Raw genomic sequence first — 17,159 nt, 5'->3', positions numbered from 1 at the left:
AAAACAATACTAAATATTTATTGTCACACTTACGGGAATTGGTGCATATATAAAGCAATTTTGATTGATGTTTTGTACAAGCATAAAATTTCAAAATCATGGAAAAGATAGTCGAATATTCAACAATTGGACTTTATTTTATTTGTTATGCTTATTAGTGTGCAAAATTAATACTGGAAAGCTATTCAGAGAACAGTTTACCACTAACTTTAACTTATGGAGGTACTGGTACAACACAAAGCATAAATGTCCGGCAAAAATCCGAACCCAGTATTACTGCGAACATATTATCGCAGCATTACAGTTTTTTCATGTAAATGCACATAGTTACAAACATTTACAATATTAAAGATGTTTCTCTGTTCCATTTACAATAATATTTCACAGAGCAGTGTTCCACTGACATTAGACTATCTAAATTCATGAATTTTCCTGATCATTCCTGCCCAAAACAGGAGATATTACCAGAACTAATAACGAAGCGAAAATTATTAACACGCATTACGAAACGTGTTTGAACAAACACATCACGCGTGATTTGGTTAAACGATTTCAAACACTGTGTCCACTCCTGCATACTCTCGGAAAATCTTTACAGAATCTAATTCATACCATAGTTATATGGTACTAAAATCTATGAAAATTTTACAATTTTCTCTTTCATCACACACACACATGACACATACATACATTTTATAATTAATATAGATGATCTGGAGACGGAATAAATCCTGACCTAAACCAAGTTTCCGAGTGAAACTCGTAGATTCGCCTGAAGTATACATACCTACTTATAACTACTTGTCCCAGAAAGCTACATCACAAGGGCTGTGCGAACAGGAAGTAAAGTATGCAAGTATGCGAGTAAACATCGCCATTTTCAAGAATGTTTCGTAGCTTATATTTTATGTAACATTAAGTAATTTAAAGACCCTAAAATCGTTTTAACTTTATATTTTATTGGTAATAACGAACTGAATAAAAATTAATTTTTAAACACGCATTACGAAACGTGTACCATGTTTACAAGGCAGATTCAACAAATAGGTTCCATTGCCGTAAATTCATGTGTCACTAATAAAAATTTAGAATTTACTAATTTCAGTTGATCAATTATTATCCAGTAAAATTTATTTGTTAAAATAATACAGTAAAAAAGTTGTTCGACTGGCTTGTATCATTCGAAGAAGCAGAAATGAAACCCAGCCAGTATCGTCCAGGAAAAGGGAAGTAGGCTATTGAATACAGACACGGCCTCGGTCGTCTTCCCACTACAAGTTGGGCTTTTGCATTTTCATCAAAATTTAATTTAAGGAAATTTCTTTGGATTTTACACTATGTGTGTGTTTGACAGCAAATTGCATCACCTGATAGGTAAATGGTTATCGTTACCTGTTAATATTTTGATAAATGTCCGGCAAATATTCATATTAAATAGACCATGTTTGCTTAAAATCGGGTTTCCTATACAAATTTCAGTTTTAGAGCAATTCTTTATACAAATTTACAATCAGAATACCCTAAAAAATTAAATTTCGTTATTGTGAATGAAACAGTGTCTCAAGTCATTTGATGAAGACTAGGAGTTTTTACATTCCTTTCAAAAAGGCTTGATCTCACAGTTGAGATGTTGGATTTATCATTTTATTCCCGTCAATTCTTTTAAACTGAAATTTTAGCAATTGTTGGTCTCTCGTAGATTTTATCGAGAGATGTTGAATAATTATAATATGAAGAATGAAAAAATCGTGCAAGTGATTATAATTACGATCACATTTGTGTGAAAATAGCAGGCAAGTGTTCGTAATTACTATCGCCTGCGCTACTAATTACACCCATTAGGTATATTACAATAAGTGAATATGTGTTGAATATTAGTGAGAGAACATCAAATGCAAAGGAGGTTTTAGCCGTTGAGTAACAGTGACGAGAAAATGCTAGGAGTTCAACATGGCGCGTGCGAGCGAGACTAGGTGTGTGACGACTCCACATTCCATGCCGGGGGCGCATCACAACGCCGAAATACCATAACGCCGAAATACCACAACGCCGAAATACCACAACGCCGAAATACCACAACGCCTAAATACCACAACGCCGAAATACCACAACGCCGAAATACATTAACGCCGAAAAATGTCATTGCAGGACTGCCACAAAGGTTAGGTTAGGTAAGGTTAGTTTAGGTTAGGCTAGGTTAGGCTAGCATAGGTTAGATTAGGTTGTAGTATTTCGGCGTTAAGATACATTTTAGAAACACACAAAAATTCATTCAGTTGTTTTTCATTTTTGCTCCTTTGCCCTCCTCCCCGTAGCAACATTTTTTGGCGTTACTTTATTTCGGAGTTGTGGTACAAAGCAGTTTTCTAGCTGTCGGCGTTGCGGTCAATTTGGCATTCGGCGTTATTGTACGTTCGGCGTTGTGGTATTTCGGCGTTGTGGTAACGAAACGTCCACGCCTGCTCGCCGAGACTGTCCCTGGACGCCTAAGGCAGAGCTTGGAGCTACCTGCGCCCAGTCCGCGCCAAAACATAAGCTTTTACTTCGCAAATGATTCATTTTCAAAAGCCGTGATTATTTTGAAATATGAGATCGGCGCTTGTCTTCGCCGCACTAGTTCAAGGACGAGCTACAAGATATTCATCGCAGGGGGACATGGGCTACGTCTACCCTTCCACGCTTGGCTCGCCCAGTGATAAGTAGAGACCTGCAAAATTCGCGGATTCATTCGGTGATAGGCTAGAATTCAAACACACATACCTCTTAGATATATTTTGCTATTGGCTTGCTGTTCATCTGGACGAATCTCAACCAGTTATAAACCCTCAACCAAAGAAGGATCGAATCACAAGACAAACCAGCTGAGACGACTTACAAGTCGGCAGCCAATGAACTTGCGCTATTCGCTCGAGTGTAGTCTATCCTGAAGGCCTGCAGGTCTCCAGCGACAGGGTCCAGACTGTTAGGGACTGGAGACAGGGCGGTAGGTACCTGGGGAGCCCGCGAGGCCGCCGAAGGGCAGCGCCGGCCCGCCGCCGAACACGGGGTACAGCGACGCCGCCCACTGCTGCTGCTGCTGGTGCTGCAGGCTGGCCGAGTAGGCCGCCGCCAGCGCCGAGAAGGGCGTGGGGCGCACGGGCGCCACACAGGCGGCGGGGCCCGGGGGCGGCGAGCCGGCCGCCTCCACGTCCAGCTCGTCGCTGGCCTCGGAGGACGAGCAGGAGGCGGGCCGCGCGGGCCTCGTGTCGGCCAGCAGCGCCTCCACGCTGAAGCTGAAGCGCGGCGGCGGCGGCGGCGGCGGCGAGCTCTTGTCCGGCCGCCCCGCGCCGCCCCCGGGCTCGTCCCTCAGCGCACCCACTCGCAGCACCGTCATGCTCGCCGCGCCGCCCTCCAGGGTGCAGAGCTGCCTCACTCGCGCGCTCGCATGTCCTCCCCCGGCGAGGTCTGGGCCGCTACTGCGCGCCGCGCGCTGCTGGCGGCCGCCCCCTCCCCGCGGCGGGGCGGAGCCTCGGGCCCCGCCCGGCCACGCCCACCCCCCTCCCTCACTCGCGCGCGGACTGCATCTCGCCTGCACGTGGTCGCCGGAGCTTCATTCCCGCACACGTCACACCCCTTTCCCATTCGACAGCTCGCACCTCGCGCGTGGACGTAATTAGAGCCGCGGGTAGTTCCTGCATTCATTTCTCGCCGGGCAGCTTACACGCCATTGGATGACCACTTCTCCTGGCTTGCAGCTGTAGTCCAATCGTCAACCGTGAAGCAGATGTAGGTATGTCTATGCAAGCCAGTGAATCTGCAGATAATAGCGGCTCTAATGATAATAGCAATAGCTAGCGATTAGAAACGAAAAATAAAATGCATACAACTTCACCTAATAAAGTGTTACTCTGGGAAATCTTTCTGCTAGTAGTGTTTTCTTAAAGGTTTTTTTTTTTTTTTTTTTTTTTTTCGATTCTTGCTATGGGAAAGATTAATTCAAAACATTTCTGTGGACATACACCAAAGTTGGTTCTCTCTGTGTGTCATTGATAAAGCTCAAGAACGGACACGAAAAAGGTTAACATGAAAGCTCAGAAAGAAAGCCAAAATCAGCTGATGTCGGATGTTAAATGCGAAGACAAGACAGAGAACGTGAAAGTAATTAGTCAGACAAATATCACAGTACAGACGAACTCCGAACACAACGGGCGGACAACGACTCTCTTGCCTGAATTCTCTGTGCTGTTTGTGGATTTACATTTTAAATCAGCTGATTTTGTCTTGTTTTCTGTGTTTTCCGTTGTCTTTATGGTCCGTTATTGAGGTTTCTCTGTGACACGTAGTGTAGACAAGCACTGAAGCATGTAGACGGAAGTGGTTTAAATTAATTTTGAAGCTGCAGATAAAGTAATGGGTTTGGTTATGTTTTTCTATCACCTGCTGAAGACTCACCAGAATAGTTTTTAGACACGTGGTTTAATGTGTCTCCTGTAAGGACAAAGTGACAAAGAGGAACATTTTCAGGGGCTGTGTCTGCTAATTACAAACTGCCGGCATTCTGCGCACGACGAACCATTTGGCTACGTTTCGTTAAGGTGCATTTCAGCGCGCGTCTCATTAGCACGGCTGTGGAAATCACTGTTTTCTATGGAGAACTACTGCTTCACTAATTATCGTTACGTTGTCTATTTGACACAATTTCACAACCGCACGGCCTTCGTGATACAGCGATTACAATAAAACCTAATTACTAGTTCTGTTTGTGCTTTGCAAATATTCCATATTCCTAGGAAATAATTAAGAAATATTATTTTATAGTAGATACCTATAATTAAATGAAACTGTGTAATTTTTATAATATTTTTTCTTTACAGTATATTTTAAAACCAAAGAATTAATCTGAAAACTAATACTTAGTTGTAGGTACCTAGCAGATCATCTTATCACAAACATAAAATTCTGCAAAAAGTATGATTACTAGGTATAGATATGTTCAACTATAATATATTAGGAAAAATTAAATATTTTACTTCATATTTACAAAAAGATTTTACTTCATTTTTAATTGTAGCCCTACCTATTAGTAAACAATTCGTAAATACGGTTGATATTAAAATTATTACGTTAAAAAGTAAGGGAACTGTTTGCTTCAACATAATATTTGTTTTTATACAACCAAACATTATAGACCAAAGTTCATTCACACACTGTCTTGTTGTTGGGAAGGCTTTGTTTAACCAGCCTATTGATCTATTTAACTTATATTGAGGTGTACCAAAGTTTACCGAGTCAGTTGTGGTTACTCAAACATAATGTTCTCGTGTTGACATTTTACACTAAACTTATATAATGTTATGTTTAAAGTATGTGAATAATTTTAAAAGTTTTTACTAAAGAAATAGACACAATAAAATGTCAGTTGTATTTAATATTTAATCCATTACAAATCCGTTTAAGATTGAAATAAGTTGGCGATTTTTAACTCTTGTTTTAGTTTATTCCAGGATGTATTTTACCTTGCTGAACTCACACTCATCTATCTCATTTTAATGTCATGAGGTAGCCAGTTTTAAAAAGTGCAACACGCGCCTTTTTCATTTTAATAAATATAATTTCAATGTTTACACTAATAAATTCATTTATTTTGGTTCTACCTATGCTCAGATTAATTAAATAAAATCAACTTATTACAGATACCTACATTATTTTAGGATTTTTGAAACAATCACATCATTATATGATACCTACTAGCCGATACCAGCCCGCTTCGCAGAAAATTACGTAATGTCAGTTATAAATTGAATTTGTTGATTGACAGTCGTATAAAACAAATCTCTGTCACGAAAACAATACACAATCGCAAAACATTACAACGCCGAAAAAAAAATCGCAAGAACTGTTACAAAGTTCACGTCTGTCATATAGTTTTTTTGTGAAACTGGATGATTTTTATCTTTGATGATAGCATTAAATTTGCGCAACCGCTTGATGTAAATGTATTCCAAATTTAAGGACGATCGGTCAAGCTATTTTTGAGTTATAAGCTCATATACAGACAGAGAGATAGACACAGACAGACATCAGTTGAGTCATAAAATGATTATTTCACTCAAAATTGGTAAAATTACTCAAATTTACAGACGGATGCTACAGATATATATATATATATATATATATATATATATATATATATATACATAGATATAGAACACGTATCTCTTATTACGTATTTGTTAATTAGCTATTACATTTAGTATTAATTAAACCGAATTCACTAATTTTTCGTCTCTCTCCTCTTTTCACACAGGGATGCCTATGTGATACTAATTATAACTATCTACAGATTTCGTAAATAGCTATAGCGACATCCGATAAACAAATAAAACCAGACTAATCCATTTTTACTACTGAAGGTGGGAGGTCCAAAATATTTATAATAAACTTACATTTATATTGAATTTAAATTTTCTTGTCAAATGGAGTAAACTGATTAAGCGGATTGATTTTTTTTTCATTTTAAAATAATATTAATTTCTATTACAACTTTAAAGAGGTTATATTGCGGAAAACGATAAATAAGAGAAGGTAGTTTTGGTAAGATATTAATTAGCCAACATCTAAATTAAACTTTATTGGATAGTTAGATATTAAATTTTTATTTCAAAACCAAAATAATGATCTTTCCAGCCCTTTAGGTATAGAATTTCAGCAAGTAGTAAAAGCGTTGGTAGATTTTGTATGTTTATAAATCATACTAAATACCTTACTCCGACTTGATTAGCTTCAGAGATGTGATTTCAGTTTTGACCACCTTTTGATCTCTTTTGCGTTATGAAATCATACTTTTCACTACTGTTGAGGTCGAACTTTTAAAAATAATGGTAAAATACCGTCCGAACGTAACTAATTATTTAGGCTAAGTTATTCATGCACGGTTTCTTACCTCGCACTTGATTTCTTTGTAGATATGTTATTTAATATAAAACCTTATCTACTTACCCCTCTTTTCACCCCTTTTGCTGTCAAATATCGAAAAATTGTAAAACAAAACATGCTATTAAATCAAATAATGTAGGTTATTCGTGCTCGGTTTCTTCTTACCTCCGGAGATTATTTTTTATGATAAACAATCACTCCATTTTCACCTTCTCAAAGCTACAATGTTGATAAATGGAAAAAATACGACTCGTAACTATGTATGCAAGTTATTAATTCATATTTTCTTACATTTAGATCCAGTAGAATCGGAGATATGTATGCATTATTTTTATCCAAACTTACCAATTCCGCAAAAAAGTTCGATAATTTGTTTGTTATTTCTATTATTCTCATTAAATATTTAATGTTCTAATTTACTTTTTTGAAAGATTCGATTGAATAATATCAAACCTTACCTTCTAAAACACGAATTTTAATATAGGTATGGGAAAATACAATAAGTTACGTAACTTTACACGCATGTTGTTGATCTTTCTTAGTTTCTTAATTCTAGTTCTAATAGATTCGCAAGTATGCATTTTTCTTTTTAAAACTATATTTACCCTTTTTTACACTCTGCAGGAGTTGGATTTCGTAGATGGGTAAAATAGTATTTTTTTTTAAATTTTATTTTTGATACCCAATATCGTTTCATATGCGTGATTACATTAGCTTCGGAAATATAATAAATTATATTAAAACCTTATTTACCCCCTTTTCACCCCCTTAGGGGTGGAATCCTGTAATTATATATGGACGAGTGTACCAAAACCCTTACTAGCAAAAACGTTTAATTAGAATCCGTCAAGTACTTTTCAAGTACTTTTCGATAAATGCCGGAACAAACAAAAATAAAGACCAATTGTATAAACTCTATTTTAGAGTTCTAAATTATGTTAATAGATAGCCATTTCCAATTATTTTTTTTTTTTTACATTTCATCCAATGTACAGACTTTTTACCTTAACAGTTTTATTATTAGTGTACATAGATATTTGGATCTATACAAGTTAGTTACTTATTAAAGAAAAAAATAATATGTGGAAATTAATTTGCGAAACTGTGCCTGTTTTTGCAGGGGCCCTTGTCATTGTTTTGCGGAGTCGACTAAACACTTAGTTTTAATTTACATAACTGTTGGCAGTAAATAAGTTTGCAGGTTGCAGCAAACTGATTTAATCGACTCTAAATTTTCGTTAATTAATTCAAGTTGACCAAAAAATGTTATGTGTAAACAGTCTTTTTTTTAACATTCATGAAATACGTTATTGTGTCAACTAGATACTTAATGTGCTTACTAAAGAAAATACGTGGAAACCCATCTCTAGAAAGCAGTTTTGAATCAAACAATTCAATAATACGTTCATATGAAGCATATCATAAAAGAAAAATATTTAATAAATAAAAATATAGCATTTAAAAAGAATTTTCAAAATAATTTTTTTGAAACCTTTAAAAGTGGAATGTAGACTGTTGAATACAAAACTATAATAATTTTTCTCAGATAAATATTGACAGTTAGCTTCTTGACAATAAATGAAGGAATTAAAATTGACTAACATATTTGTTTTTATTGTGCAGTTTAAATACAGGTATGAAACTCAAAAAAAAAAAATTTCTTTGAGTTTTTACTGAAAAAATCCGGCCAATGAGTGTGTAAAACATTCATCAGAGGAACAGGATTATTAATAATCAACAAACACTTGTCTCTGAATATGAGAGTGCTGTTCATTTTTTCCCCTTTAATTTCTTTTTGCCCGTAGCTGGAAATAAAAAAAATGGGGGAGGGAGGTTGCCGCATCTGTGGAGAGAAGTGTCGGTGCGGTACTGCCAACTGCCAACTGCCAACTGCCAACTGCCAACTGCCAACTGCCAACAGACATGCCCTCTCGGATCCATTAGCAACCGCTAACGACTGCTCCTCACAGAATACCGCGACGTCACACAGGCTTTCTTACATAAATCTTTCTCCTTTGTAACTCTTTCTTAGAGGAATTTCCGTTCTCATCCCATGATATTCTTAGCCATGCAAAATTAATAGGATCAATTTAAATACACCCGCTGCCTATAAACTCAGTTTCCAGATGAAAACACAAATATGTCACTTACTTATTGGGGTGGTAACTTAATTTTTTTATTTAGTATTAGTGAGTTGATTAATGGTTTGAGATGTAAATTTAGTCATCTCACATACCACTAAGAAAACAGTCCAAACAGTGAAGATGACTGATTAACCTACACTTCTGACTTAATTTCCTTTCTAATAAATTATTCAAAGTGGCGCTGTCATGCTGTATTTTTACTTACTTTTTTGTTGCTCGTTTTCCTCAGCCGTATAAAACACATGTCTTCTTGTTCATTTTTGGCCAGCGGGTTTTTTATTTATTCGCATATTAGACAGATCATTAAAATGAAGAAAAATAGATGAGCTGAAAGTGTAAACGCACACACGCCAGCGAACCACGGAGTGAGCAGTTGGAACATGTAAACGAGACAAGAAGTTACAAGTAGAACTTATTGACTTATATTGAGCCTGAAACACACAGGATAGTTTCTCGTAAAAGCAGCAACTAGTATCATAGAAAAAAAGGTTTTCTAAACGCAGGCGTTTGTTTATAATCGTTAGTTTATATAAACAAGTAAATACATAAAATGTAAATATTTAAAAAAATGTGTGTACAAATTCTTTGGCCTACCTACAAATATGTAAAAAAAAAAAACACTGAACCAAAGTATCTAAGGCAGATTTTAAAACATATTATAAAAAATTAAAGTACTTTTCTTTAAGAAAAAGTACCTATATAGAGACATGCGTATATACATAACAACATATATTACAACAAATTATAGTACTTTTCTTTAAGAAAAAGTACTTTAATGTTTTGTAATATATTTAATTATGTATTATATATGTAATTAATATTTGTTATATATGTAATTCAAGCTTTCAAAAATTTATACATCTTTATTTAATAGTTTAAAATTTTTATTGCCATCGAAAATAGATATACCTATTTGTTTTCCGAATTTTCATGGAAAATCTTTGGTTTCGTAATTTGTGCAAATTAAATATTAAAATATCAATTTTAAAACTTTTGGGCTATTTACTAATGGAATTTAATATTTTTCTCAACCCTATACCATGTTATTCGTAATTAAAAAATGTATAGGAAAAATAACTCATAGGCCTACATATGTTCAGAAATTAAATTATATACGTTAAAGAATATTCAGTGCGTTAGACAGGAGTGGAAATGTAAATATTTAATCAAAACATAGTTTGAAAAACTTATCTAAGTTGTGGAATCTGGATTCAGATCATGTCCATGAAAAAAAAGTTGATTTGTCCAGTGTTTCGGCATTCATGTTATGCATCTATCTTAAAAGGCGCTAAAATATGTGAAGACCTTATAATGGCCACGACCCATTGTCAAGGAAGTAGTCGAAGGATTCTGGCCACTAATTAGGCTATTAGATCTATGTTTAAGTCTCATTTTTTTTAGACCAAATAGATTTTAAGGTTCGAGATATGAGTCACGCTGAAAAACATATATCTTTCTGCCTCTCCACCCCCCACCATCCCACACTTCTAACATTACAAATATATTTGAACGTCCACGAAGTGGCTTTTGCTGGAAGTTAAATTTTTCTAGAAGTCCAAATATTGCTGTCACTATTAATATATTTTTTTATCTTTGAGATTACAAAATAAATTATTTGTCAACACAAATATTTGGTAGGGTCTATGTAGAAAAAATATTTGGCAGTGTCTATATTGACAAAATATTTAGTAGGGTCTATAATGACAAAATGTGTGGTAGGGTTCACATGGACAAATGCTCGGAAGGGTATACTCCCCCTCTCCCAGTGCTGGCGACCCCAGCAGCAGCGAGGCTCAGCAAGTCTCGTGTGTCCACAGACCGCTGCCCGAGCGGAGACAGAATCTCGCCCGCACAGACTCCTAATTGATCATCAATTGCCGTTGCCTCATGCCTTGCAGTCTTATCTGTGGAAACGATTAAGTTATCTGTCCTCTTGATATATGGAAGACCCCCACAGCCTATATATTTCTCGATGATGGATAAGGCACAAACAAATGTTTAATTGGCGTCATGACCTCGCTGCGAGCTGTGGGCTCGCTCGCTCGGCGAGTCAAATGGACCGCGACTGGGCCGCCATGTCGCCCGATCCGGACTTTGGCCGCGCCTGGGTCGAGCGACACGCCTCATCTGCGTCCACGAGCGACCCCCCTCCCCTTATCAGTCCTCGGCGGAGATAACAGCCCGGCGCCGCCTCTGCCGGGAGTCGCCACGTCTCTGCGTCTGCCGGAGTGCTCGGCTCCTGCAATCAGCGCGAACAAGGACAGTTAGAACACGTATCAAATGTATTTTGTAACCATACAATCTACACTTATATACTTAGGGACCGGAAAAATTCGCGAATTCAATGACCTACAGGATGGACTCCAACATCCTCTATGCACTCGGACAATTTACATCTGCTCATTGGCTTCTGACTCGTGACAACTATTAACTAGAGTGATTTTGATTCGATACTTCTTTCGTTGAGGATTATTCATTGGCTCTGAGTCCTTCAGACAACCTGTGGTCCAATCACTGAAGCAGCAAAAGTTTAAACACATTTGGATTCTAGCATATCGCGAAATGAAACCGCGAATTTTTTCCGGTCTCTACGTTATACTACACTTATATTATACTATAAAGAGATTCAGTGAGTTTGTTTGTAAGAAGCAAACTTGAAAACTACCGGACCGGCTTATAGGTGTGTGTGTGTGTGTGTGTGTGTGTGTGTGTGTGTGTGTATATATATATATATATATGACAGTTATAAAGATACTTTGTTATACATGGCCTCAGACTATATTTTAATTTGAAAAAATTTTCCCCCTAAGTAATAACAATATTTGTAACTAACAAAAATGAGTAAATCGACCAAGATGAATCCATTCTTAGCGTACGCTGACTGAACTTGTACAATATAACAAAATAACCACGTTGTTCCGGCCCCTAGTGCATATGTTAGTGCCTTCCAGTAATGCTTACTTATATTTATGTCCTCACATAGCATAGATAGGCCTGCGCCACGTAAATTTAACATAATTCTCTGATCTTATTCCATTTTTCTGTAATTATCTTTGCTATCATATTGACACAGTAGCCTACCTATGTATTATTAATTAAAATTAATTTTGAGTGCCACATACCACAAACAATTTTGTGAACTGACATTAATTTAAATATAATATTTTTTATAGTTATTCATATCTTTTAAAAAAACTTGCTCTGTTTAAAATTAGATCGGTCGTACATCAAATAAAAATTTTAAACCTTTTAGTTTTTTTATAAAAATAAAATACTACTAGGTATTATAACGACTGAACACCAGTTAACAGCTGAGAACGCTTTACAATTTCAGGTCAAGTGAAAAATTGGGCAATTGAATGAATGAAGATAGTAAATAAGAATAAAACGTGTTTGTTAAGGTGTTGAAGTTAAGACCGTTTTTCATTGACAGCCTGTTAATCAACTATTAAAATAATTCTGAAATTTACCCGAAATAAAAGGCCATTTAACAATTAAATATTATTATTGTAAACACATCTTAATAGCAACAGTGCTTTGCGTAATAACATAAAAATAACCTTTGTCCACACAACGTTAAGGTAAAGGCACCTATTATGGGACCCCTTTTAAATAAAATTCATATATTTTTATTAAGTGAACATAAATTAACTTTTCACGCATAATAAATCACTTGATATGTTTAACTATAAAATGCAATACATACATATTGTTTTAAAATAATAAATGTATGTCCTCTGCAAAAAACGGAAGACACTGCACTTTTCCAAAGTAAAAAAAAGGTTTCCTATTATGGGACACATTATTTCTTTATCCTCTTTTGGCAATGAGGACACACAAAGTGACTGTCAGTGGCACCACAATGTTCATGAGCCCAACGACAGCAGACAGTACACTGTATCCACTGTTCGCCATGTTTTTCATCTGAAAATATGCATCCACAGAAGAGGCATTCAGCATCGTTGTCTTCTTCACCAGAGCTATCTTATAAGATGTCGAAATCATCATCCGACTCGTCGTTGCTGGATTTTTCCATTAATCTTCTTTTACAACATCGTGATCTTGACTTTTGTGTGTTGGCAGAAGGTTTTTGTCAGGGTTTTATGACATTTCCTTGCAGCTTCTTTTTTTTATTTTTTGCTGTTGTAGCTCTTTCCAAACTCTTCAGGAGATCGGATTTGTAAGGCTATGAGGTTATTACAGATGCTTTGCCACATCTTCGGCTTTATAAATTTGCTAAAAGACTAGGAAGTGGCTTAATGTCTTTAGGAGAGATAGGTGTGATGTCCATAGTTTAAGCAGGACTAGCATCAGAAGGCCCTGTGCCAGAAAAATGTGGGCGATCCATAGGCAGAACAGGCTGAGAATTAGATGGTCCTGCACCAGTTGATATGTCATTCGAAGTGGCGATGATAGTTGCACTGGTATGAACATCTCTATCAGGAATTTCGTGACAACTGTGAATTACAAAGTCACAATCACGAAACGCATCACTGTTGAATGGGTAAAATCCTGTTTAGCGGAATGCATTGACTGCTATTTCCATTGTTGCAGCTCGTTGATATGCTGAAATGAACAACTTTGCAACCAATAGTGGTGTTACAATACGGTTAGGGTTGTTTCTTAAAGAAGCCTGTATTTCTGAGGCATAATAGGTTTTCAGTGGTTTCATGAAGCCTACATCCAGTGGCTGCATTTTGTGTGAACTGTGAGGAGGGATACAAATGATTGATACGTGGTTCTCTCTAGCCAATCGTATCACATCAACATTTCTGGTGTGTGAGTAGTGGCCATCGAGAACAAGAAGAACAGGGTCTTCAAGTGATGGCTATGTATATTCAAAAAATGATCAAACCACTTTGTGAACCAATCCCCCTGAATCCATCCAGAAGGGTGGCATCCCCAATTAGAACCAGCTGGTGCCCCATCCATGAGTTCTATTTTCATATTATTCCTTGGCCACACTATCAATGGAGGGACAAAAGAACCAACTGCATTCATGCAAGTAACGACTGTTATGAGTGACCCTCTCTCAGCTGATGTCAGTGCAGCTACTTCTCGTTTTCCTTTCAGGGATATTACCTTCTCAGCTCTGTGCTGTACCACAGTTACCCCAGTCGCGTCAACATTGTACAACCTGTGAGGACGGCCTTTAATTTTGTCAAATTCAGTTACATAGAGCCCAAAAAATGTTTTCACATTTTCAGAACTGAAACCTTTTACTCTGGCGTGAGAAATGCCTTGGGGAACTCTTAATGACAACTGTGGATGACGCTTTAAGAAAGACCCCATCCACTTCTTACCAGCTGATTTATTTTTTCTGAGAATGGGTGTTTGATACCATTAGCAATGGCTAGTTGTAAGGCCATCCTTTTAATATCACATTTCCTCAACCCATAAAACCTTTTATCCATCTCAATGAAGTACGGTACGAGTTCATTTTCTAGTTTACAGCTTAATGTAGGCCTTCTTCCTAATGGCACATTTACCAAATCATCAGTACGCAATTCAGTATTTTTCATATACCTTTCCACTGTGCTTTTTGGTACCCCAAAATGTTTCGCTGCTGACTTGTAACCCATAGTACCTGTTTGTACAGCTTTGACAGCTAGGATCATCTGCTCCTTGTCCATTTCTTCCTTTTCGGATTTCGGCTAGGATCCCTCTAAAAGCAAAACATTAATATGAAAGGTAATAATAAATTTCAAATCAATGTCATTTTAGGCAAAGAAAACTGTTAATCTATGCCTATGAATTAATATCCTAAGTCCAGCATTACTTATGAAATATGTCATTACAGTTTGTTAATAACGAGAATTATATTGCTATACATTAGATATGAAGCAATTTAAGTACATTGTAACATAATAAATCATCATTGTGTTGTAACAAGGCGATAGTTAATTGATACTCTCATGTTTAAATGCATAACACTTTATTTAGCAGGAAGCTCTTAATATGAGACCCGGTTCCTAATATGAGATAGTATCCCATAAAAGGGTACTCTGTAGGTCTCATAATAGGAGCCATCAATACGCAACAAAAGTCATTGTGTTGCAGATACAAAAAGTGCACGAAACACAATCTCACTAGCATGCACATAACCACTCATCTATATAGCAATCAGCATGTATGAATGTTATAACAAGTAACCTTACCTTGATTTATATGTAAGCCGTTTCTGTTATCTCGGTGGAAAACTCGATAGCTCGTAAAACACAAAATCGGTAACCACGCTTGTCTGCACATTCGCTCGCTAATGAAAACAATACACACGCAAGAAAACGTTCCCTACACCGAGTTAGTGTATTGTCCGCTAGAGTTGAGGAGCTCCCGGCTGAGAAAGTCTAGGGTCTCATATTAGGAAAGGTCTCATAATAGGTGCTTTTACCTTACTACAGGCAGGTTCACACGATAACTCCTACGCCAAAAGGTACGCAAGGAAGGGACCATCCAGGTTACTCGTCTCAAGCGTTGTTTTTGCAACTTTGTGGATCCAGTGATTTGATAATCAAGATGCATTTAGAAAAAAAAAACGGCCTTTGAAGCCACCAAATTACCTTCGGAAACCTCTAACTAGAGTTAAATATGATTTGAAACTAGGACAAGACAATTCCTTGTAGTAAAAGTAAAAATACATGCGCAGAGAATGAGAATGCAGTCAATATCAACGGTGGTTTACCATCTGTGCATACTAACTAACATTTTACGAATACCCTCTTTTACTAACGAACTATTTACAACTGTTTAACCTTTTACAAGCACTGTTAATTTATTATTGATAATGACACTTTAGAAATTCATGCCAGATTTTAGCGTACAGCAAGAGACAAAAAATCGACCATTTTCTCATTTAAGCATCTGCTGTTTACTGGACGGGGTAATGGCACAAGTTTAAGATTCAGTCACACGCGCCGAGTTCGCTCTTTCGTTTTCCTGTAGTTTCTATTGTTTGTGTGCTTTCCTGTAAATTTGTTCTTTACCTCTCTTGCATTTGTTGTTTAATAATTCATTTTAGCACCGGATACTTGCTGAAGGTTACTTTCGAGCTGTCAAAGGTCACGTCTATGTCCAAAGCTATGAACTCTCGCGTGACTTGCTACCGCAATGTTAAAAATTGTCTGCTTAAATTAACGGAGAACACCAGTTACAAATTGTCCTGGTATCTTCGTAAATTTACTGGTATCTTCGTAAATTTACTGGTATCTTCGTAAATTTACTGGTATCTTCGTTAAATTACGGGTGCTATGTTGAATTAATTTGAACAAGAATAATCTTAGTAAAATAGCAAAAAAATAAAAACATTGTTAAGACTCGTGCAAGAACACTATTTCTTCTAAGTGTGTTCTTACTCCATGAACAGAACTCGGTAGTCCAAGTACTGCGTAGTTTTACGAAGACTGGCATTATGAAGAACTCCTTGTATATTTGAAGTGAATTCTTCGTCGAAAAGTCCCTAAATATACTGTACTTTTCTAAAAGTGCGCTATCAGACAATATGTGTAAAAAGCAAGCTGAGAAAATTTGAGACGAAACATAAAATGCAAGAGAGGCGAGGAGAGAATTACAACCAACTCGGCGAGTGAGAGTAGCCTGAACCTCGCTCTCTCTCGCCTTCACTGATTCTTCTTCTTTTTATTTCGTTGTTACTTTTGCCTAAGGACTATTCCTGAAATTATATCTCGATATTTAGTGTAATATAACGGGCGTAAAAAGTTGAGAAAGTATCGGTGATTATTTCTCCTGCGCGACTTTAAGTGGATATGTGTTGAAATAGATATCTGTGTGGCAGAACAACTACAATAACATAACTGAGCATGGCGCAGGGACTGAGCCTTGAGAAGCACGCGACAGGACGCGGTGAGCGCGGGAGAGCCCGCCAATCAGAGCCAACAGCGCGGGCCACGTACGGCCTTGTTGCGCCAATCAGGACCGCGCATTTCGGGACCCGGCAGAGCGAGAGAGACGGAGAATGGCCGCCCGGCGATGCAGCAAACCGCTGGATTTTTAACAGGCTGTCATTAATTTATTTTGATCGCTGAACATTTTCGCTCGGTTTTCGCTTTTTTTTTCCCCGGGCGTTTCCCCGTTTTTCTCCCC

General features: G+C 37.1%; 1 protein-coding gene across 1 annotated transcript in view; it reads right to left on the bottom strand.

Annotated features, from left to right (window-relative positions):
- LOC134538983 (homeobox protein MSX-2-like) overlaps positions 1–5,515 on the bottom strand; it is a 45,049-nt gene extending 39,534 nt beyond the window's left edge. Inside the window, exons 1-2 of the mRNA XM_063380642.1 lie at positions 5,510–5,515; positions 2,992–3,568 (exon numbers count right to left, since the gene is read on the bottom strand). Coding sequence (XP_063236712.1) covers positions 2,992–3,568; positions 5,510–5,515 — 583 coding nt within the window. The remainder of the gene's footprint in view (positions 1–2,991; positions 3,569–5,509) is intronic.
- Positions 5,516–17,159: the final 11,644 nt, after the last annotated feature.

Source organism: Bacillus rossius, chromosome 14 (genome assembly GCF_032445375.1).
Source record: "Bacillus rossius redtenbacheri isolate Brsri chromosome 14, Brsri_v3, whole genome shotgun sequence".
Taxonomy (NCBI): domain Eukaryota; kingdom Metazoa; phylum Arthropoda; class Insecta; order Phasmatodea; family Bacillidae; genus Bacillus; species Bacillus rossius.
This window is presented reverse-complemented; position numbering and strand designations above follow the sequence as displayed.